Here is a 21,232-nt window from a genome sequence, read left to right as displayed (position 1 = left end):
CCATGAGGACAACCCATGGTGCCATAGGGGACACCATGAGCCCCATAGCGCTATGGGGAGAAGCTCAGAGCCCCACAGAACCATGGGGAGAACTCGCTGCCCCATAGCTCCATAGGGAGAACTCTGCCCCATAGGGAGAACTCAGCCCCACAGCTCCATGAGGACAACCCATGGTGCCGTAGGGGACACCATGAGCCCCATAGCGCCGTGGGGAGAAGCTCAGAGCCCCACAGAACCATGGGGAGAACTCATGGTGCCATAGGGGACACCACCAGCCCCATAGCGCCATGGGGAGAAGCTCAGAGCCCCATAGCACCATGGGGAGAGCTCTGCCCCACAGCTCCATGAGGAGAACCCATGGCAGCATAGAGGACACCACCAGCCCCATAGCACCATGGGGAGAAGCTCAGAGCCCCATAGTGCCATGAGGACAACCCATGGTGCCATAGGGGACACCACCAGCCCCATAGCACCATGGGGAGAACTCAGCCCCACAGCTCCATGAGGAGAACCCATGGTGCCATAGAGGACCCCACCAGCCCCACAGCGCCATGGGGAGAAGCTCAGAGCCCCACAGAACCATGGGGAGAACTCATGGTGCCATAGAGGACACCACCAGCCCCATAGCGCCATGGGGAGAAGCTCAGAGCCCCACAGAGCCATGGGGAGAAGCTCAGAGCCCCACAGAGCCATGGGGAGAACCCATGGTGCCATAGGGGACACCGTCAGCCCCATAGCGCCATGGGGAGAAGCTCAGAGCCCCACAGAGCCATGGGGAGAACCCATGGTGCCATAGGGGACACCGTCAGCCCCATAGCGCCATGGGGAGAAGCTCAGAGCCCCACAGAGCCATGGGGAGAACCCATGGTGCCATAGGGGACACCACCAGCCCCATAGCGCCATGGGGAGAAGCTCAGAGCCCCACGGGCAGCGCCGTGGGTGGCGGCCCCGTCGCTGAGCGCCATGGCCGCAGGGGAAGCCGCGGCCGCGGGTGACGTGGACGAAGGAGGGGAAGGCGCTGGGGGAGGACGTGCACATCCGCAACTCGGACGTGGATACGGTGTTCTTCATCCGCGCGGCCGCGCGGTCCCACTCCGGAGAGTATGAGCTGCGCCTGGAGATCGAGAACATGGCGGACACGGCCACCATGCGGCTGCGCGTCGTTGGTGAGGGCCGGGAACGGGGGCGGAGAAATGGGATGGGATGGGATGGATGGGATGAGATGGATGAGGTGGGATGGGATGGATGGGATGGATGAGGTGGGATGGGATGGGATGGGATGGATGAGGTGGGATGGGATGGGATGGGATGGATGAGGTGGGATGGGATGGGATGGGATGGGATGAGGTGGGATGGATGAGGTGGGATGGATGAGGTGGGATGGATGAGGTGGGATGGGATGGGATGGGATGGGATGAGGTGGGATGGGATGAGGTGGGATGGATGAGGTGGGATGGATGAGGTGGGATGGGATGGGATGGGATGGATGAGGTGGGATGGGATGGGATGGGATGGGATGAGGTGGGATGGGATGAGGTGGGATGGATGAGGTGGGATGGATGAGGTGGGATGGATGAGGTGGGATGGGATGGGATGGATGAGGTGGGATGGGATGAGGTGGGATGGGATGAGGTGGGATGGGATGAGGTGGGATGGATGAGGTGGGATGGGATGAGGTGGGATGGATGAGGTGGGATGGATGAGGTGGGGTGGATGAGGTGGGATACGATGAGGTGGGATGGGATGAGGTGGGATGGGATGAGGTGGGATGGGATGAGGTGGGATGGGATGGGATGGATGAGGTGGGATGGGATGAGGTGGGATGGGATGAGGTGGGATGGATGAGGTGGGATGGGATGAGGTGGGATGGATGAGGTGGGATGGATGAGGTGGGATGGGATGAGGTGGGATGGATGAGGTGGGATGGGGATGAGATGGGATGGATGAGATGGGATGGGATGAGGTGGGATGGGATGAGGTGGGATGGATGAGGTGGGATGGATGAGGTGGGATGGATGAGGTGGGATGGGATGAGGTGGGATGGATGAGGTGGGATGGGATGAGGTGGGATGGATGAGGTGGGATGGGATGGGATGGATGAGGTGAGATGGAATGAGGTGGGATGGATGAGGTGGGATGGGATGAGATGGGATGGATGAGGTGGGATGGGATGAGGTGGGATGGGATGAGGTGGGATGGATGAGGTGGGATGGGATGAGGTGGGATGGGATGAGGTGGGATGGATGAGGTGGGATGGATGAGGTGGGATGGGATGAGGTGGGATGGATGAGGTGGGATGGGATGGGATGGGATGGATGAGGTGGGATGGGATGAGGTGGGATGGATGAGGTGGGATGGGATGAGGTGGGATGGGATGAGGTGGGATGGATGAGGTGGGATGGGTGAGATGGGATGAGATGAGATGGAATGGATGAGATGAGATGGGATGGATGAGATGAGATGGGATGGATGAGGTGGGATAGGATGGGATGGGAGGGGATGGGATGGGATGGATGAGGTGAGATGGAATGAGGTGGGATGGATGAGGTGGGATGGGTGAGGTGGGATGGGAGAATGGAGATGCGATGAGGTGAGATGGGATGGGATGAGATGAGGTAGATGAGATGGGATGGATGAGGTGGGATGGATGAGATGAGGTGGGATGGGATGAGGTGGGATGGGATGAGGTGGGATGGATGGGATGGGATGGATGAGGTGGGATGGGATGAGGTGGGATGGGATGAGGTGGGGTGGATGAGGTGGGATGGATGAGGTGGGATGGATGGGAAGGGATGGATGAGGTGGGATGGATGAGGTGGGATGGATGAGGTGGGATGGGATGAGGTGGGATGGGATGAGGTGGGGTGGATGAGGTGGGATGGATGAGGTGGGATGGATGAGGTGGGATGGGATGAGGTGGGATGGGATGAGGTGGGATGGATGGGATGGGATGGATGAGGTGGGATGGGATGAGGTGGGATGGATGGGATGGGATGGATGAGGTGGGATGGGATGAGGTGGGATGGGATGAGGTGGGATGGGATGAGGTGGGGTGGATGAGGTGGGATGGGATGAGGTGGGATGGGATGAGGTGGGATGGGATGAGGTGGGATGGGATGAGGTGGGGTGGATGAGGTGGGATGGATGAGGTGGGATGGGATGAGATGGGATGGGATGAGGTGGGATGGGATGAGGTGGGATGGATGGGAAGGGATGGATGAGGTGGGATGGGATGAGGTGGGATGGGATGAGGTGGGATGGATGAGGTGGGATGGATGGGAAGGGATGGATGAGGTGGGATGGGATGAGGTGGGATGGGATGAGGTGGGATGGATGAGGTGGGATGGGATGAGGTGGGATGGGATGAGGTGGGATGGATGGGATGGGAAGGGATGGATGAGGTGGGATGGGATGAGGTGGGATGGGATGAGGTGGGATGGGATGAGGTGGGATGGATGGGATGAGGTGGGGTGGATGAGGTGGGATGGATGAGGTGGGATGGGTGAGGTGGGATGGGGATGAGGTGGGATGGGATGAGGTGGGGTGGATGAGGTGGGATGGATGAGGTGGGATGGATGAGGTGGGGTGGGATGAGGTGGGATGGGATGAGGTGGGATGGGATGAGGTGGGATGGATGGGATGGGAAGGGATGGATGAGGTGGGATGGATGAGGTGGGATGGGTGAGGTGGGATGGGTGAGGTGGGATGGGGATGAGGTGGGGTGGATGGGATGGGATGGGATGGGATGGGATGGATGAGGTGGGATGGATGAGGTGGGATGGATGGGATAGGAAGGGATGGATGAGGTGGGGTGGGATGAGGTGGGATGGGATGAGGTGGGATGGGATTAGGTGGGATGGATGAGGTGGGATGGGATGAGGTGGGATGGGATGAGGTGGGATGGGATTAGGTGGGATGGATGAGGTGGGATGGATGAGGTGGGATGGGATGAGGTGGGATGGGATGAGGTGGGATGGGATGAGGTGGGATGGGATGAGGTGGGATGGATGAGGTGGGATGGATGAGGTGGGATGGGATGAGGTGGGATGGATGAGGTGGGATGGATGAGGTGGGGTGGGATGTATGAAAGGGGATGAGATGGGATGGGATGGGATGGATGAAATGGGATGGGATGGGATGGATGGATGAGGTGGGATGGGATGAGGTGGGATGGGATGAGGTGGAATGGGATGAGAGAGATGAGATGAGGTGGGATGGGGTGGATGAGAGGGAGATGGGCTGGGGCAACTGGGAGCACTGGTGTGGGGCACTGGGAGCACTGGTTGGGGGGCACTGGGAGCACTGGTGTGGGGGCACTGGGAGCACTGGTGTGGAGGCAACTGGGAGCACTGGTTTGGGGGCACTGGGAGCACTGGTGTGGGGCACTGGGAGCACTGGTTGGGGGCACTGGGAGCACTGGTGTGGAGGCAACTGGGAGCACTGGTTTGGGGGCACTGGGAGCACTGGTGTGGGGCACTGGGAGCACTGGTTTGGGTCACTGGGAGCACTGGTTTGGGGGTCACTGGGAGCACTGGTGTGGGGCACTGGGAGCACTGGTTTGGGTCACTGGGAGCACTGGTGTGGGGGTCACTGGGAGCACTGGGATGGGTTACTGGGAGCACTGGTTTGGGGGTCACTGGGAGCACTGGGATGGGTTACTGGGAGCACTGGTTTGGGTCACTGGGAGCACTGGTTTGGGGGTTACTGGGAGCACTGGGATGGGTTACTGGGAGCACTGGTTTGGGTCACTGGGAGCACTGGGATGGGTTACTGGGAGCACTGGTTTGGGGGTTACTGGGAGCACTGGGATGGGGCACTGGGAGCACTGGTTTGGGGCACTGGTGTGGGGTCACTGGGGTCACTGGTGTGGGGTCACTGGGGTCACTGGTGTGGGGTCACTGGTGGCACTGGTTTGGGGTCACTGGGGTCACTGGTGTGGGTCACTGGTGTGGGGTCACTGGGGTCACTGGTGGCACTGGGGTCACTGGTGGCACTGGGGTCACTGGTGTGGGGTCACTGGTGGCACTGGTTTGGGGTCACTGGGGTCACTGGTGTGGGTCACTGGTGTGGGGTCACTGGGGTCACTGGGGTCACTGGTGTGGGGTCACTGGGGTCACTGGTGGCACTGGGGTCACTGGTGTGGGGCACTGGTGGCACTGGTCTGGAGGCAACTGGGAGCACTGGTGTGGGGTCACTGGGGTCACTGCTGTGGGGTCACTGGTTTGGGGTCACTGGGGTCACTGGTGTGGGGTCACTGGTGTGGGGTCACTGGGGTCACTGGTGTGGGGTCACTGGTGGCACTGGTGTGGGGTCACTGGGGTCACTGGTGTGGGGTCACTGGGGTCACTGGTGTGGGGTCACTGGTGGCACTGGTGTGGGGTCACTGGGGTCACTGGTTTGGGGTCACTGGGGTCACTGGGGTCACTGGTTTGGGGTCACTGGTGGCACTGGTGTGGGGGCACTGGGGTCACTGGTGTGGGGCACTGGGGTCACTGGTGTGGGGTCACTGGGGTCACTGGGGTCACTGGGGTCACTGGTGTGGGGTCACTGGGGTCACTGGTTTGGGGCTGCCGCCGCCCCAGAGCGCCCGGGCCCCCCCCGGGCCGTGCGCGTGGCCGAGGTTTGGGGCTTCAACGCTTTGCTGGAATGGGAACCGCCCGAGGACGACGGCAACGCCGAAATCACCGGGTACAGCGTCCAGAAGGCCGACACGCGCACCATGGTGAGCAGAGCCACAGCGACCCATAGCGACCCATAGCGACCCATAGCGACCCATAGAGACCCATAGAGACCCATAGAGACCCATAGAGACCCATAGCGACCCATAACTGACCCATAGAGACCCATAGTGACCCATGGAGACCCACAGCGACCCATAGCGACCCATAGTGACCCATAGCGACCCATAGTGACCCATAGTGACCCATAGAGACCCATAGAGACCCACAGCGACCCACAGCGACCCACAGAGACCCATAGAGACCCATAGAGACCCATAGCGACCCATAGCGACCCATAACTGACCCATAGCGACCCACAGCGACCCATAGCTGACCCATAGCGACCCATAGCGACCCATAGAGACCCATAGAGACCCATAGAGACCCATAGCTGACCCATAGAGACCCATAACTGACCCATAGCGACCCATAGAGACCCATAGCGATCCATAGAGAGCCATAGAGACCCATAACTGACCCATAACTGACCAGTAGTGACCCATAACTGACCCATAGTGACCCATACTGACCCATAGCAACCCATAACTGACCCATAGTGATGCATAGCTGACCCATAGTGACGCATAGCTGACCCATAGTGACCCATAGTGACCCATAGGTGACCCATAGCCACCCATAACTGACCCATAGCGACCCATAGTGACCCATAGTGACCCATAGCGACCCATAGCTGACCCATAGCTGACCCATAGCGACCCGTAGAGACCCATAGCGATCCACAGCTGACCCATAGCTGACCCATAGAGACCCATAGGTGACCCATATGTGACCCATACGTGACCCATAGGTGACCCATAGCGACCCATAGCAACTCATAACTGACCCATAGTGAGCCATAGTGACCCATAGCAACCCATAGTGACCCATAGCTGACCCATAGTGACCCATAGTGACCCATAACTGCCCAATAGTGACCCATAACTGACTTATAGTGACCTATAAGGTGACCCATACTGACTCATAGCGACCCATAATTGAACCATACTGACCCATAACTGAGCCATAGTGACCCATAACTGACCCATAGCGACCCATAAATGACTTATAGTGACCCATACTGACCCATACTGACCCATAACGACCCATAACTGACCCATAGTGACCCATAGTGACCCATAGGTGACCTATAATGACCCATAGCTGACCCATACTGACCCATAACTGACTTATAGTGACCCATAGGTGACCCATACTGACCCATAGCTGACCCATAGAGACCCATAGCGACCCATAGCGACCCATAGCTGACCCATAGCGACCCATAGCGACCCATAGCGACCCGTAGCTGACCCATAGCGACCCATAGAGACCCATAGCTGACCCATAGAGACCCATAGTGACCCATAGCGACCCATAGCTGACCCATAGCGACCCATAGCGACCCATAGCTGACCCATAGCGACCCATAGCGACCCATAGCGACCCATAGCTGACCCATAGCGACCCATAGCAACCCATAGCGACCCGTAGCTGACCCATAGCGACCCATAGAGACCCATAGCTGACCCATAGAGACCCATAGTGACCCATAACGGACCCATAGCAACCCATAGAGACCCATAGTGACCCATAGCGACCCATAGCTGACCCATAGCGACCCATAGCTGACCCATAGCGACCCATAGCAACCCATAGCGACCCGTAGCTGACCCATAGCGACCCATAGTGACCCATAACTGACCAAAAGTGACACATAGCGACCCATAACGGACCCATAGTGACCCATAGTGACCCATACTGACCCATAGGTGACCCATAGGTGACCCATACTGATCCATAGCAACTCATAACTGACCCATAGTGACCCATAACTGACCCATAGCAACCCATAGGTGACCCATAGGTGACTCATAACTGACCCATAGCGACTCATAACTGACCCATAGTGACCCATAGTGACCCATAGTGACCCATAGTGACCCATAAGTGACCTATAGTGACCCATAACTGACCAATAGTGACCCATAACTGACTTATAGTGACCCATAGGTGACCCATACTGACTCATAGCGACCCATAACTGACCCATAGTGACCCATAAATGACTTATAGTGACCCATACTGACCCATACTGACCCATAACGACCCATAACTGACCCATAGCGACCCATAACTGACCCATAGTGACCCATAGGTGACCTATAGTGACCCATAGCTGACCCATAGTGACCCATAACTGCCCAATAGTGACCCATAACTGACTTATAGTGACCCATAGGTGACCCATACTGACTCATAGCGACCCATAACTGACCCATAGTGACCCATAAATGACTTATAGTGACCCATACTGACCCATAACGACCCATAACTGACCCATAGCGACTCATAACTGACCCATAGTGACCCATAGTGACCCATAGGTGACCCATAAGGTGACCCATACTGACCCATAGCGACTCATAACTGACCCATAGTGCCCCATCCCTGCCCCATAGCTGCCCCCCAGCCCCCCCCCCAGCCCCACGGCTGCCCCATAGCCGCCCTGTGCCCCCCCAGGAGTGGTTCACGGTGTATGAGCACAACCGCCACCGTCGCTGCACAGTGTCCGAGTTGGTGATGGGCAACGAGTACCGATTCCGCGTCTTCAGCGAAAACCTCTGCGGCGCCAGCGAGAACCCGGGGGTGTCCACCAACACCGCCCGCATCCCCAAAGCAGGTGGGGGGCAAAGGGGGGATTTGGGGGGCGCTGAGGGGGGAAATGGGGGGGTTAGGGGGGGTTTGGGGGGGCTTTGAGAGGGGCTTTGGGGGGGTTTAGGGGGGATTTGGGGGGGATTTAGGGGGTGTTTGGGGGGTTTAGGGGGGATTTGAGAGGGGCTTTGGGGGGTTTAGGGGGGTTTGGGGGGCTTTGAGGGGGGGTTTGGGGGGTTTAGGGGGGATTTGGGGGGTTTAGGGGGTGTTTGGGGGGTTTAGGGGGGATTTGAGAGGGGCTTTGGGGGGTTTAGGGGGTGTTTGGGGGGCTTTGAGGGGGGTTTGGGGGGTTTAGGGGGGGTTTGGGGGGGCTTTGAGAGGGGCTTTGGGGGGTTTAGGGGGTGTTTGGGGGGCTTTGAGGGGGGTTTGGGGGGTTTAGGGGGGGTTTGGGGGGGCTTTGAGAGGGGCTTTGGGGGGTTTAGGGGGTGTTTGGGGGGATTAGGGGGTGTTTGGGGGGCTTTGAGAGGAGCTTTGGGGGGTTTAGGGGGGATTTGGGGGGTTTAGGGGGAATTTGGGGGGATTTAGGGGGTTTAAGGAGGGATTTGGGGGGCTTTGAGAGGGGTTTAGGGGGGCTTTGGGGGGATTTGGGGGGCTTTGAGAGGGGCTTTGGGGGGTTTAGGGGGTGTTTGGGGAGGATTTAGGGGTTTTAAGGGGGGTTTGGGGGGCTTTGAGAGGGGTTTAGGGGGGATTTGGGGGGCTTTGAGATGGGCTTTGGGGGGTTTAGGGGGGCTTTGGGGGTTTAGGGGGATTTGGTGGTCTTTGAGAGGGGCTTTGGGGGGTTTAGGGGGGTTTGGGGGGGCTTTGAGGGGGGGTTGGGGGGTTTTGGAGGGGCTTTGGGGGGTTTAGGGGGGATTTGGGGGGATTTAGGGGGTTTAAGGGGGAATTTGGGGGGCTTTGAGAGGGGCTTTGGGGGGTTTAGGGGGGATTTGGGGGGTTTAGGGGGTGTTTGGGGGGCTTTGGGGAGTTTTGGGGGGATTTGGGGGGGCCTTGAGAGGGGCTTAGTGGGGTTTAGGGGGGTTTGGGGGGGTTTAGGGGGGATTTAGGGGGCTTTGAGAGGGGCTTTGGGGGCTTTAGGGGGATTTGGGGGGGCTTTGAGGGGACTTTGGGGGGTTTAGGGGGGCTTTGGGGGTTTAGGGGGATTTGGGGGGGTTGAGGGGGTTTGGGGGGTTTAGGGGGGCTTTGAGAGGGGCTTTGGGGGGTTTAGGGGGGATTTGGGGGGCTTTGAGAGGGGCTTTGGGGGATTTGGGGGGGCTTTGGGGGTTTAGGGGGATTTGGGGGGCTTTGAGAGGGGCTTTGGGAGGTTTGGGGGGCTTTGAGAGGGGCTTTGGGGGTTTAGGGGGGATTTGGGGGGCTTTGTGAAGGGCTTTGGGGAGTTTAGGGGGGTTTGGGGGGGATTTAGGGGGTTTAGGGGGGATTTGGGGGGATTTGGGGGGCTTTGGGGGTTTAGGGGGGATTTGGGAGTCTTTGAGAAGGGCTTTGGGGGTTTAGGGGAGTTTGGGGGGGCTTTGAGAGGGGCTTTGGGGGAGTCCTGGGGGTCTGGGGGGGCGGTGTAGGGCCCTTCCTTTTTAACAACCCCCCCCCCGGTATTTTGGGGTCCCCTTTCCTTCTCACCCCCCCTCCCCGGTATTTTGGGGTCCCCTTTCCTTCTCACCCCCCCTCCTGCTATTTTGGGGTCCCCTTTTCCTTCTCACCCCCCTCCTGCTATTTTGGGGTCCCCCTTTCCTTCTCACCCCCCCTCCTGGTATTTTGGGGTCCCCTTTCCTTCTCACCCCCCCTCCTGCTATTTTGGGGTCCCCTTTCCTTCTCACCTCCCCTCCTGGTATTTTGGGGTCCCCTTCCTTCTCACCCCCCCTCCTGCTATTTTGGGGTCCCCTTTTCCTTCTCACCCCCCTCCTGCTATTTTGGGGTCCCCCTTTCCTTCTCACCTCCCCTCCTGGTATTTTGGGGTCCCCCTTTCCTTCTCACCCCCCCTCCTGGTATTTTGGGGTCCCCTTTCCTTCTCACCCCCCCTCCCCGGTATTTTGGGGTCCCCTTTCCCTCTCACCCCCCCTCCTGGTATTTTGGGGTCCCCTTTCCTTCTCACCCCCCCTCCTGGTATTTTGGGGTCCCCTTTCCTTCTCACCCCCCCTCCTGCTATTTTGGGGTCCCCTTTCCTTCTCACCCCCCTCCTGCTATTTTGGGGTCCCCTTTCCTTCTCACCCCCCCTCCTGCTATTTTGGGGTCCCCCTTTCCTTCTCACCCCCCCTCCTGCTATTTTGGGGTCCCCTTTCCTTCTCACCCCCCCTCCCCGGTATTTTGGGGTCCCCTTTCCTTCTCATCCCCCCTCCTGCTATTTTGGGGTCCCCTTTCCTTCTCATCCCCCCTCCTGCTATTTTGGGGTCCCCCTTTCCTTCTCACCCCCCCTCCTGCTATTTTGGGGTCCCCTTTCCTTCTCACCCCCCTCCTGCTATTTTGGGGTCCCCTTTCCTTCTCACCCCCCCTCCTGGTATTTTGGGGTCCCCCTTTCCTTCTCACCCCCCCTCCTGGTATTTTGGGGTCCCCTTTCCTTCTCACCCCCCCTCCTGGTATTTTGGGGTCCCCCTTTCCTTCTCACCCCCCCTCCTGGTATTTTGGGGTCCCCTTTCCTTCTCACCCCCCCTCCTGCTATTTTGGGGTCCCCTTTCCTTCTCACCCCCCTCCTGCTATTTTGGGGTCCCCTTTCCTTCTCACCCCCCTCCTGCTATTTTGGGGTCCCCCTTTCCTTCTCATCCCCCCTCCTGCTATTTTGGGGTCCCCTTTCCTCTCACCACCCCCTCCCCGGTATTTTGGGGTCCCCTCCTCACCGTGCACCCCCTTTTCTCCCCAGAGCTGATCCTGAAGCCCCCCCAATTCCGCGAGCACGATTTCCGGCAGGCGCCCCAATTTCTGACGCCGCTCGTGGATCGCAGCGCCGTCGCCGGATACACCACAGCCCTCAACTGCGCCGTGCGAGGGCACCCCAAGGTCAGGCATCATTTTGGGGGGTCCCCCCCCTGCCCCCCAAAATCTGTCTGTGTCCCCCCCCCCCAAAATTAGAGGGGTTCACAGTGAAGCGTAAAGGATTAAAGGGCGATTTTGGGGTCCCCATCGCTGTCCCCTCACCCCCTTCCTCCCAACCAAGGATTTTTGGGGTGCAGAAGGATGAATTCTTGAGGTGCAGCGTCTTGGGTGGGGGGGGGACAGGGTTAGGGACCACCTCTGAACCCCAAAAATCACCCTCTGAACCCCAAAAAACACCCAATGCGCCCCGCAATGCATCCCAACCCTCTCCAGGGCCCCCCAGTTCCTTGGATTGGGGGGAGCACAGGGTTAGGGACCCCCCTGAACCCCCAAAATCACCTCCTGAACCCTGAAAACCACCCCTGAACCCCAAAAATCACCTCCTGAACCCTGAAAACCACCCCCTGAACCCCAAAATCACCCCTTGAACCCCCAAACCCACCCTGCAATGTATCCCAACCCTCTCCAGGGCCCCCCAGTTCCTGGTTCTTGAGCCACAGCACCTTGGGTTGGGGGGGGGCACAGGGTTAGGGACGCCCCCGAACCCCAAAAATCACCCTCTGAACCCTGAAAACCACCCCTGAACCCCAAAAATCACCCCCTGAACCCCCAAACGCACCCTGCAATGCATCCCAACCCTCTCCAGGGCCCCCCAATCCCTGGTTCTTGAGCTACAGCACCTTGGGGCTTGTTCTGGGGTTCAGGGGGTGATTTGGGGGTTCAGAGTGTCATTTTTGGGGTCCAGAGAGTGGTTTTGAGGTTCAGAGGGTGATTTTTGGGGTTCAGGGGTGTCCCTAACCCCGTGTGTCCCCCCCTCACCCCAAGATGCTGAGGCTCAAGAAGCAGAGATTGGGGCGTCCTGGAGAGGGTTGGGATGCATTGCGGGGTGGGTTTGGGGGTTCAGGGGGTGATTTTTGGGGTTCACGGAGTGGTTTCGAGGTTCAGAGGGTGATTTTTGGGGTTCAGGGGGGTCCCTAACCCCGTGTGTCCCCCCCTCACCCCAAGATGCTGAGGCTCAAGAAGCAGAGATTGGGGCGTCCTGGAGAGGGTTGGGATGCATTGCAGGGCGGGTTTGGGGGGTTCAGGGGGTGATTTGGGGGTTCAGAGTGTGATTTTTGGGGTTCAGGGGATGGTATTGAGGTTCAAAGGGTGATTTTTGGGGTTCAGGGGGGTCCCTAACCCTGTGTGTCCCCCCCTCACCCCAAGATGCTGAGGCTCAAGAAGCAGAGATTGGGGCGTCCTGGAGAGGGTTGGGATGCATTGCGGGGTGGGTTTGGGGGTTCAGGGGGTGATTTTTGGGGTTCAGGGGGTGGTTTTGAGATTCAGAGGGTGATTTTTGGGGTTCAGGGGGGTCCCTAACCCTGTGTGTCCCCCCCTCACCCCAAGATGCTGAGGCTCAAGAAGCAGAGATTGGGGCGTCCTGGAGAGGGTTGGGATGCATTGCAGGGTGGGTTTGGGGGTTCAGGGGGTGATTTTTGGGGTTCACGGAGTGGTTTTGAGGTTCAGAGGGTGATTTTGGGGGTTCAGGGGGGTCCCTAACCCCGTGTGTCCCCCCCTCACCCCAAGGTGCTGAGGCTCAAGAAGCAGAAATTGGGGCGTCCTGGAGAGGGTTGGGATGCATTGCGGGGTGGGTTTGGGGGTTCAGGGGGTGATTTTTGGGGTTCAGGGGGTGGTTTTGAGATTCAGAGGGTGATTTTTGGGGTTCAGGGGGGTCCCTAACCCCGTGTGTCCCCCCCTCACCCCAAGATGCTGAGGCTCAAGAAGCAGAGATTGGGGCGTCCTGGAGAGGGTTGGGATGCATTGCAGGGTGGGTTTGGGGGTTCAGGGGGTGATTTTTGGGGTTCAGGGGATGGTTCTGAGCTTCGAAGGGTGATTTTTGGGGTTCAGGGGGGTCCCTAACCCCGTGTGTCCCCCCCTCACCCCAAGATGCTGAGGCTCAAGAAGCAGAAATTGGGGCATCCTGGAGAGGGTTGGGATGCATTGCGGGGTGGGTTTGGGGGTTCAGGGGGTGATTTGGGGGTTCAGAGTGTGATTTTTGGGGTTCAGGGGATGGTTCTGAGCTTCGAAGGGTGATTTTCGGGGTTCAGGGGGTCCCTAACCCCGTGTGTCCCCCCCTCACCCCAAGATGCTGAGGCTCAAGAAGCAGAGATTGGGGCATCCTGGAGAGGGTTGGGATGCATTGCAGGGTGGGTTTGGGGGTTCAGGGGGGTGATTGATTTTTGGGGTTCAGGGGGTGGTTTTTTGGGGTTCGGGGGGGGTCCCTAACCCCGTGTCCCCCTCTCTCAGCCCAAGGTGGTGTGGCTGAAGAACCAGGTGGCCATCGGCGAGGATCCGCGGTTCCTGGCTCGGCACAGTCAGGGGGTCCTCACGCTCCAGATCCGCAAACCGGGACCCTTCGACGGTGGCACCTATGGGTGCCGGGCGATCAACGAGCTCGGCGAGGCCCTCACCGAGTGCAAACTGGAGATTCGGGGTGCGGGGGGGGGGGGACCCCAAAAACCTGGGGGGGGTGGGGACACCCCAAAACTTTGGGGGGACCCTGAGATGTTGGGGATGGAGAAATGGTGTCAACGAGGAGATGGGAGAGGGGATCCCCGGCGGCAAAGTGGGGATTTGGGGGGGTCCCCAGTACTTGGGGGGACCCCAGAGCTTGGTGGGGGGTCCTCAAAATCTGGGGGACCCCAAAATCGGGGGGAGGACCCCAAAATCTGGGGGGATCCTGAGATCTTGGGGATGAACAGTGGTGTCAACAAGGAGATGGGAGAGGGGATCCCCGGGGGCAAAGTGGGGATTTGGGGGGTCCCCAGTACTTGGGGGGGACCCCAGTGCTTGGTGGGGGGTACTCAAAATCTGGGGGACCCCAAAATCGGGGGGAGGACCCCAAAATCTGGAGTAGGACCCCAAAACTTTGGGGGGACCCTGAGGTCTTGGGGATGAGCAGTGGTGTCAACGAGGAGACGGGAGAGGGGGTCCCCGGGGGCAAAGTGGGGATTTGGGGGGTCCCCAGTACTTGGGGGGGACCCCAGTGCTTGGTGGGGGGTCCTCAATATCTGTGGGGACCCCAAAATCGGGGGGAGGACCCCAAAATCTGGGGGGATCCTGAGATCTTGGGGATGAACAGTGGTGTCAACGAGGAGATGGGAGAGGGGGTCTCTGGGGGCAAAGTGGGGATTTGGGGGGTCCCCAGTACTTGGGGGGGACCCCAGTGCTTGGTGGGGGGTACTCAAAATCTGGGGGACCCCAAAATCGGGGGGAGGACCCCAAAATCTGGGGGGACCCTGAGATCTTGGGAATGAACAGTGATGCCAACAAGGAGATGGGAGAGGGGTCACTGGGGGCAAAGTGGGGATTTTGGGGGTCCCCAATACCTTGGGGGGACCCCAGTGCTTGGTGGAGGGTTCTTAACATCTGGGGGGACCCCAAAATCGGGGGGAGGACCCCAAAATCTGCAGTAGGACCCCAAAACTTTGGGGGGACCCTGAGATCGTGGGGATGAACAGTGGTGTCAACAAGGAGATGGGAGAGGGGCTCCCTGGGGGCAAAGTGGGGATTTGGGGGGGTCCCAATACCTTGGGGGGACCCCAGAGCTTGGTGGGGGGTCCTCAATATCTGTGGGACCCCAAAATCGGGGGAGGACCCCAAAATCTGGAGTAGGACCCCAAAACTTTGGGGGAACCCTGAGGTCTTGGTGATGAGCAGTGGTGCCAACAAGGAGATGGGGAGGGGCTCCCTGGGGACAAAGTGGGGATTTTGGGGGGTCAGGGGGGGTCCCCAATATCTTGGGAGGACACTCGAAGGTCTGAGGGGGTCCCCAAAACCAGGGAGGGGTACCCCAAAAACTTTGAGATCGTGGACTGGGGCAGTGGTGCCAGCATGGAGATAGGGGAGGCGCTCAGTGGGGAATTGGGGGGCCGGGGGGGATCCCCAAAACTCAGGAGGGGTCCCTAAAATCGGAAGGGGCTCCCTAAAATCGAGGGGGGGTCCCTAAAATCGGGGGGGACACCCCAAAACTTAGGGGAGGGGCCTGGGAGCAGAGAGCTGGGGGGGGGATTTGGGGGGGGGTCCCCAATAATTGGGGGTTCTCGAGGGTCCGGGGGGGTCCCTGAAACCGGGGGGGACCCCAAAACTGGGGGGAAAAGGCCTGGAATGGGCCCTAATTCACCCCTTTCCCCCCCACAGTGCCCCAATGACGGCAGCGCCTGCGAGAGGGGGGTAATTAAGGGGTTAATTGGGGGGGTGTTAATTAGGGGGTGTTAATTAATGATGGGGGTAATTGGGGCTCATTAATTAAGGGGGTGTTTATTGGGGAGGGAAGTGGGGGGGTTGAGTTGGGGGGGTGATTAATTAAGGGGTATTTAATTGGGGTGATTAATTGGGGTGATTAATTAGGGGGTAGTTAATAGGGGGTATTTAATTGGGGTGATTAATTAAGGGGTATTTAATTGGGGGTGTTTAATTGGGGTGATTAATTAAGGGGTATTTAATTGGGGGTGTTTAATTGGGGTGATTAATTAGGGGGTATTTAATTGGGGGTGTTTAATTGGGGTGATTAATTAAGGGGTATTTAATTGGGGGTGTTTAATTGGGGTGATTAATTAAGGGGTAGTTAATTGGGGGTGATTAATTGGGGTGATTAATTAAGGGGTAGTTAATTGGGGGTGTTTAATTAGGGGGTGATTAATTGGAGGGGTTAATTGGGGGTGTTTAATTGGGGTGATTAATTGGAGGGGTTAATTGGGGTGATTAACTAAGGGGTGTTTGATTGGGGGGTTAATTAGAGAGGGATAATTGGGGGATTAATTAAGGGGCTTCACTGAGGAGGGGTTAATTGGGCAGTGATTAATTAGGGGGGGGTTCATTAGGGGTTAATTAACGGTACCCCTCCTCCCTCAGGGCCGAATCTGCGGCCGAAATTACCCCCGGGGGAATAAATGGAGCCCTCGACTGTGCCCCCGGTGTCCGTCTGTCCGTCCTGGGGGGCTCTGGATGGACAGAGGAGGGTCCCCTGTGTCCGTCTGTCCGTCCTGGGGGGCTCTGGATGCATTGGGAGGGTCCCCTGTGTCCGTCTGTCCGTCCTGGGGGGCTCTGGATGGACAGAGGAGGGTCCCTTGTGTCCGTCTGTCCGTGCTGGGGGGCTCTGGATGGACAGAGGAGGGTCCCCTGTGTCCGTCTGTCCGTCCTGGGGGGCTCTGGATGGACAGAGGAGGGTCCCTTGTGTCCGTCTGTCCATCCTGGGGGGCTCTGGATGGACAGAGGAGGGTCCCCTGTGTCCGTCTGTCTGTCCTGGGGGGCTCTGGATGGACAGAGGAGGGTCCCCTATGTCCGTCTGTCCGTCCTGGGGGGCTCTGGATGCACAGAGGAGGGTCCCTTGTGTCCGTCTGTCTGTCCTGGGGGGCTCTGGATGGACAGAGGAGGGTCCCCTGTGTCCGTCTGTCCGTCCTGGGGGGCTCTGGATGCACAGAGGAGGGTCCCTTGTGTCCGTCTGTCTGTCCTGGGGGGCTCTGGATGGACAGAGGAGGGTCCCCTGTGTCCGTCTGTCCGTCCTGGGGGGCTCTGGATAGATTGGGAGGGTCCCCTGTGTCCGTCTGTCCATCCTGGAGGGGCTCTGGATGGACAGGGGAGGGTCCCTTGTGTCCGTCTGTCCGTCCTGGGGGGCTCTGGATGGACAGAGGAGGGTCCCCTGTGTCCGTCTGTCCATCCTGGGGGGCTCTGGATAGATTGGGAGGGTCCCCTGTGTCCGTCTGTCCACCCTGGGGTGCTCTGGATAGACGAGGGGGATCCCCCCTGTGTCCGTCTGTCCGGGGGGGCTCTGGATGGACGTGGGGGGTGTCCCCTGTGTCCGTCTGTCCTGGAGTGCTCTGCATGGATGTGGAGGTGTCCCCCACGTCCGTCAGTCCGTCCGTCTCTTTATCGCGGTGCCGGCACCGCCCCCTCCCCGGGTGGGGGGATATTGGGGTCCCAGGAGCCCCAGGAGCCAAAGAGCCGATGGTGGTGGCGACGCGCGGACAGACGGACGCAGGACAGGGGCAGCAGCCCCAGGTTGGGGGAGAACGGAGGAACCGTGGTCAGCTATGGCCAAGGAGGGCCTCCACCCAGGAGCCCTCTACAGCCCCGGGGACCTCTTTGGTGCCTTCTAGGACCCATCTAAGACCCTCTGAACCCCTCTAGAGCCCCCGGGGACCCCTTTAGTGCCTTCTAGGACCCATCTAAGACCCTCTGAACCCCTTCAGAGGACTCTGGGACCTCTTTGGTGCCTTCTAGGACCCATCTAAGACCCTCTGAACCCCTCTAGAGGCCTCTGGGACCTCTTTGGTGCCTTCTAGGACCCATCTAAGACCCTCTGAACCCCTCTAGAGGCCTCTGGGACCTCTTTAGTGCCTTCTAGGACCCATCTAAGACCCTCTGAACCCCTCTAGAGCCCCCTGGGACCTCTTTAGTGCCTTCTAGGACCCATCTAAGACCCTCTGAACCCCTTCAGAGGACTCTGGGACCTCTTTGGTGCCTTCTAGGACCCATCTAAGACCCTCTGAACCCCTCTAGAGGCCTCTGGGACCTCTTTGGTGCCTTCTAGGACCCATCTAAGACCCTCTGAACCCCTCTAGAGGCCTCTGGGACCTCTTTAGTGCCTTCTAGGACCCATCTAAGACCCTCTGAACCCCTCTAGAGGCCTCTGGGACCTCTTTAGTGCCTTCTAGGACCCATCTAAGACCCTCTGAACCCCTCTAGAGGCCTCTGGGACCTCTTTAGTGCCTTCTAGGACCCATCTAAGACCCTCTGAACCCCTCTAGAGGCCTCTGGGACCTCTTTAGTGCCTTCTAGGACCCATCTAAGACCCTCTGAACCCCTCTAGAGGCCTCTGGGACCTCTTTGGTGCCTTCTAGGACCCATCTAAGACCCTCTGAACCCCTCTAGAGGCCTCTGGGACCTCTTTGGTGCCTTCTAGGACCCATCTAAGACCCTCTGAACCCCTCTAGAGGCCTCTGGGACCTCTTTGGTGCCTTCAAGGACCCATCTAAGACCCTCTGAACCCCTCTAGAGGCCTCTGGGACCTCTTTGGTGCCTTCTAGGACCCATCTAAGACCCTCTGAACCCCTCTAGAGGCCTCTGGGACCTCTTTAGTGCCTTCTAGGACCCATCTAAGACCCTCTGAACCCCTCTAGAGGCCTCTGGGTCCTCTTTGGTGCCTTCTAGGACCCATCTAAGACGCTCTGAACCCCTCTAGAGGCCTCTGGGACCTCTTTGGTGCCTTCTAGGACCCATCTAAGACCCTCTGAACCCCTCCAGAGGCCTCTGGGACCTCTTTGGTGCCTTCTAGGACCCATCTAAGACCCTCTGAACCCCTCTAGAGGCCTCTGGGACCCCTTTAGTGCCTTCTAGGACCCATCTAGGACTGTCTGAACCCCTCTAGACACCTCTGAGACACCTTTAGTGTCTTCTAGAAGCCATCTAAGTCCCCCCCTGGACCCTTGTAGTTCATGCAGGACCCATTTAAGCCCTTCCAGGACCCCTCTAAGACCATTAGGACCCCTCTAGAACCCTTTGGGACTCAATTAAGGCCTTCCCAGACCCATCTAGAACCTCCAGGACCCCTCTAGAGACACTTGGAACCACTTTAAGGCCTTCCAGGACCCTTCTAGGACCACCAGGACCCTTCTAGGACCCTTCTAGAGTAGCCTGGAACCCCTTTATCACCTTTTAGGACACGTCTAAGACACTCTGTACCCCTCCAGAGCCTCCTGAAAACCCTTTAAGGTCTTCTAGGACCCCTCTGACCCCTCTGAGACCCCTCTAGAACCTCTTGGGACTCTATTAAGGCACCCCAGGACCCCTCTACGAACACCAGGACCCCTCCAGAGCCCTCTAGTAGCTTCTAGAACCCATCTAAACCCCCCCCTGGACCCCTCTAGATGCTCCTTGCGTCCCCTTTAAGACCTTCCAGGATCCCTCTAAGACTCTTAGGACCTCTCCAGAGTCACTTGGGACTCAAAGAAGGCCTTCCAGGAACCCTCTAAGATGTCCAGGATGGTTCTAGAGACCTCTGGGACCCCCTTAGTGCCTTCATGATCCCATCTGAGTCACCCTGGACCCCTCTAGAGCCCCCTGGGACTCCTTTAGTGTCTTCTAGACTCCCAGGAGCCTTTCATGATCCCCAGAAACACTCCAGAGATTCCCAGGAGCCCTTGGGGATCCCCCGGAGCACCGTATACACACCGAGGAGCCCCTCAGTATCCCCCCGGAGCCCAGCAGAGAGCTTCAGGAGCTTCTCAGTATGCCCAGGAGCCCTCTGGAGAGATCCTTGATCCCACCAGGATCACAACACCACCACCAGAACCTCTCTTGAGCCCTCTGGGACCCCTCTGGAGCCCCCCAGGATCATTCCAACACCACCAGAACCTCTCTAGAGCCCTCTGGGACCCCTCTGGAGCCCCCCAGGATCATTCCAACACCTCCAGGACCCCTCTGGAGCCCCCCAGGATCATTCCAACACCACCAGAACCACTCTGGAGCCCTCTGGGACCCTTCTGGAGCCCCCCAGGATCATTCCAACACCACCAGGACCCATCTGGAGCCCTCTGGGACCCTTCTGGAGTCCCCCAGGATCATTCCAACACCACCAGGACCCATCTGGAGCCCTCTGGGACCCCTCTGGAGCCCCCCAGGATCATTCCAACACCACCAGAACCCATCTGGAGCCCTCTGGGACCCCTCTGGAGCTCCCCAGGATCATTCCAACACCACCAGGACCCCTCTGGGACCCCTCTGGAGCCCCCCAGGTTAATTCCAACACCCCCAGAACCCCTCCAGAGCCCCCCAGAATCAATCCAACACTCCCAGAACCACTCTGGAGCCCTCTGGAACCCTTCTGGAGCCCCACAGAATCATTCCAACACCCCCAAGACCCCTCCAGAGCCCTCTGGGACCCCTCTGGAGCCCCCCAGGGCCATTCCAAGACCCCCAGGTTGCCTCCAGAGCCCTCTGGGACCCCTCTGGAGCCCCCCAGGATCATTCCAAGACCCCCAGGACCTCTCCAGAGCCCTCTGGGACCCCTCTGGAGCCCCCCAGGTCTCTATGGGGCTCCTGAGTGTCTCTAAGCGGCTCCTGAGGGTCTCCAAGTGGCTTCTGATGGTCTCCAAGCAGCTCCTGGAGGCTCTGGAAGGCTCCTGTGGGTGTCTACAGAGCTCCTGAATGCCCTTTGGGAATCTCTATAGGGCTCCCGGGAACACTGAAATGCTTCTGGAGATTCTGGGGCTCCACAGCTCCATAAATGGCATCAAAAATTGGGGGAAAAGAGCCCCCAAAATGGGGTTAAACAGCAATGGAGATCTACAGCTCAAGAGATGGCACCTAAAAAGGGGGGAAACAGCCCCAAAATGGGGTTAAACAGCGATGGGGGGTCCACAGCTCCATAAATGGCACTAAAAATGGGGGAAAAGAGCCCCAAAAATGGGGTTAAACACCAATGGAGATCCACAGCTCAGTAAATGGCACCTAAAAAGGGGGGAAACAGCCCAAAGATGGGGTTAAAAAGCGATGGGGGGGTCCACAGATGGTGGTTCAGTGATGTGAATGGGTGTGACCCTCCCAAGATGGCGACTCAGTGAAATGAATGTGAGTGACCGTCCCAAGATGGCGACTCATTGATGTGAATGGATGTGACCTTCCCAAGATGGCGGCTCAGGGAAATGAATAAGAGTGACCTTCGCAAAATGGCGGCTCATTGATGTGAATGGGTGTGACCTTCCCAAGATGGCGGCTCAGCGAAATGAATGGATGTGACCTTC

The 21,232-nt window shown here is 58.6% G+C and overlaps 1 protein-coding gene across 1 annotated transcript in view; it reads left to right on the top strand.

Annotated features, from left to right (window-relative positions):
- MYBPC2 (myosin binding protein C2) overlaps window positions 1-16,396 on the top strand; it is a 52,890-nt gene extending 36,494 nt beyond the window's left edge. The window contains exons 24-30 of the mRNA XM_054052306.1: window positions 974-1,166; window positions 5,583-5,722; window positions 8,241-8,400; window positions 11,278-11,414; window positions 13,737-13,923; window positions 15,630-15,662; window positions 16,344-16,396. Of these exons, the coding sequence (XP_053908281.1) occupies window positions 974-1,166; window positions 5,583-5,722; window positions 8,241-8,400; window positions 11,278-11,414; window positions 13,737-13,923; window positions 15,630-15,640 (828 nt within the window). The 3' untranslated portion in view covers window positions 15,641-15,662; window positions 16,344-16,396. The remainder of the gene's footprint in view (window positions 1-973; window positions 1,167-5,582; window positions 5,723-8,240; window positions 8,401-11,277; window positions 11,415-13,736; window positions 13,924-15,629; window positions 15,663-16,343) is intronic.
- Window positions 16,397-21,232: the final 4,836 nt, after the last annotated feature.

Source organism: Cuculus canorus, chromosome 33 (assembly GCF_017976375.1).
Source record: "Cuculus canorus isolate bCucCan1 chromosome 33, bCucCan1.pri, whole genome shotgun sequence".
Classification (NCBI taxonomy): Eukaryota; Metazoa; Chordata; class Aves; order Cuculiformes; family Cuculidae; genus Cuculus; species Cuculus canorus.
Note: the sequence above shows the minus strand (reverse complement) of the source record. Positions and strands in the feature narration are given on the sequence as shown.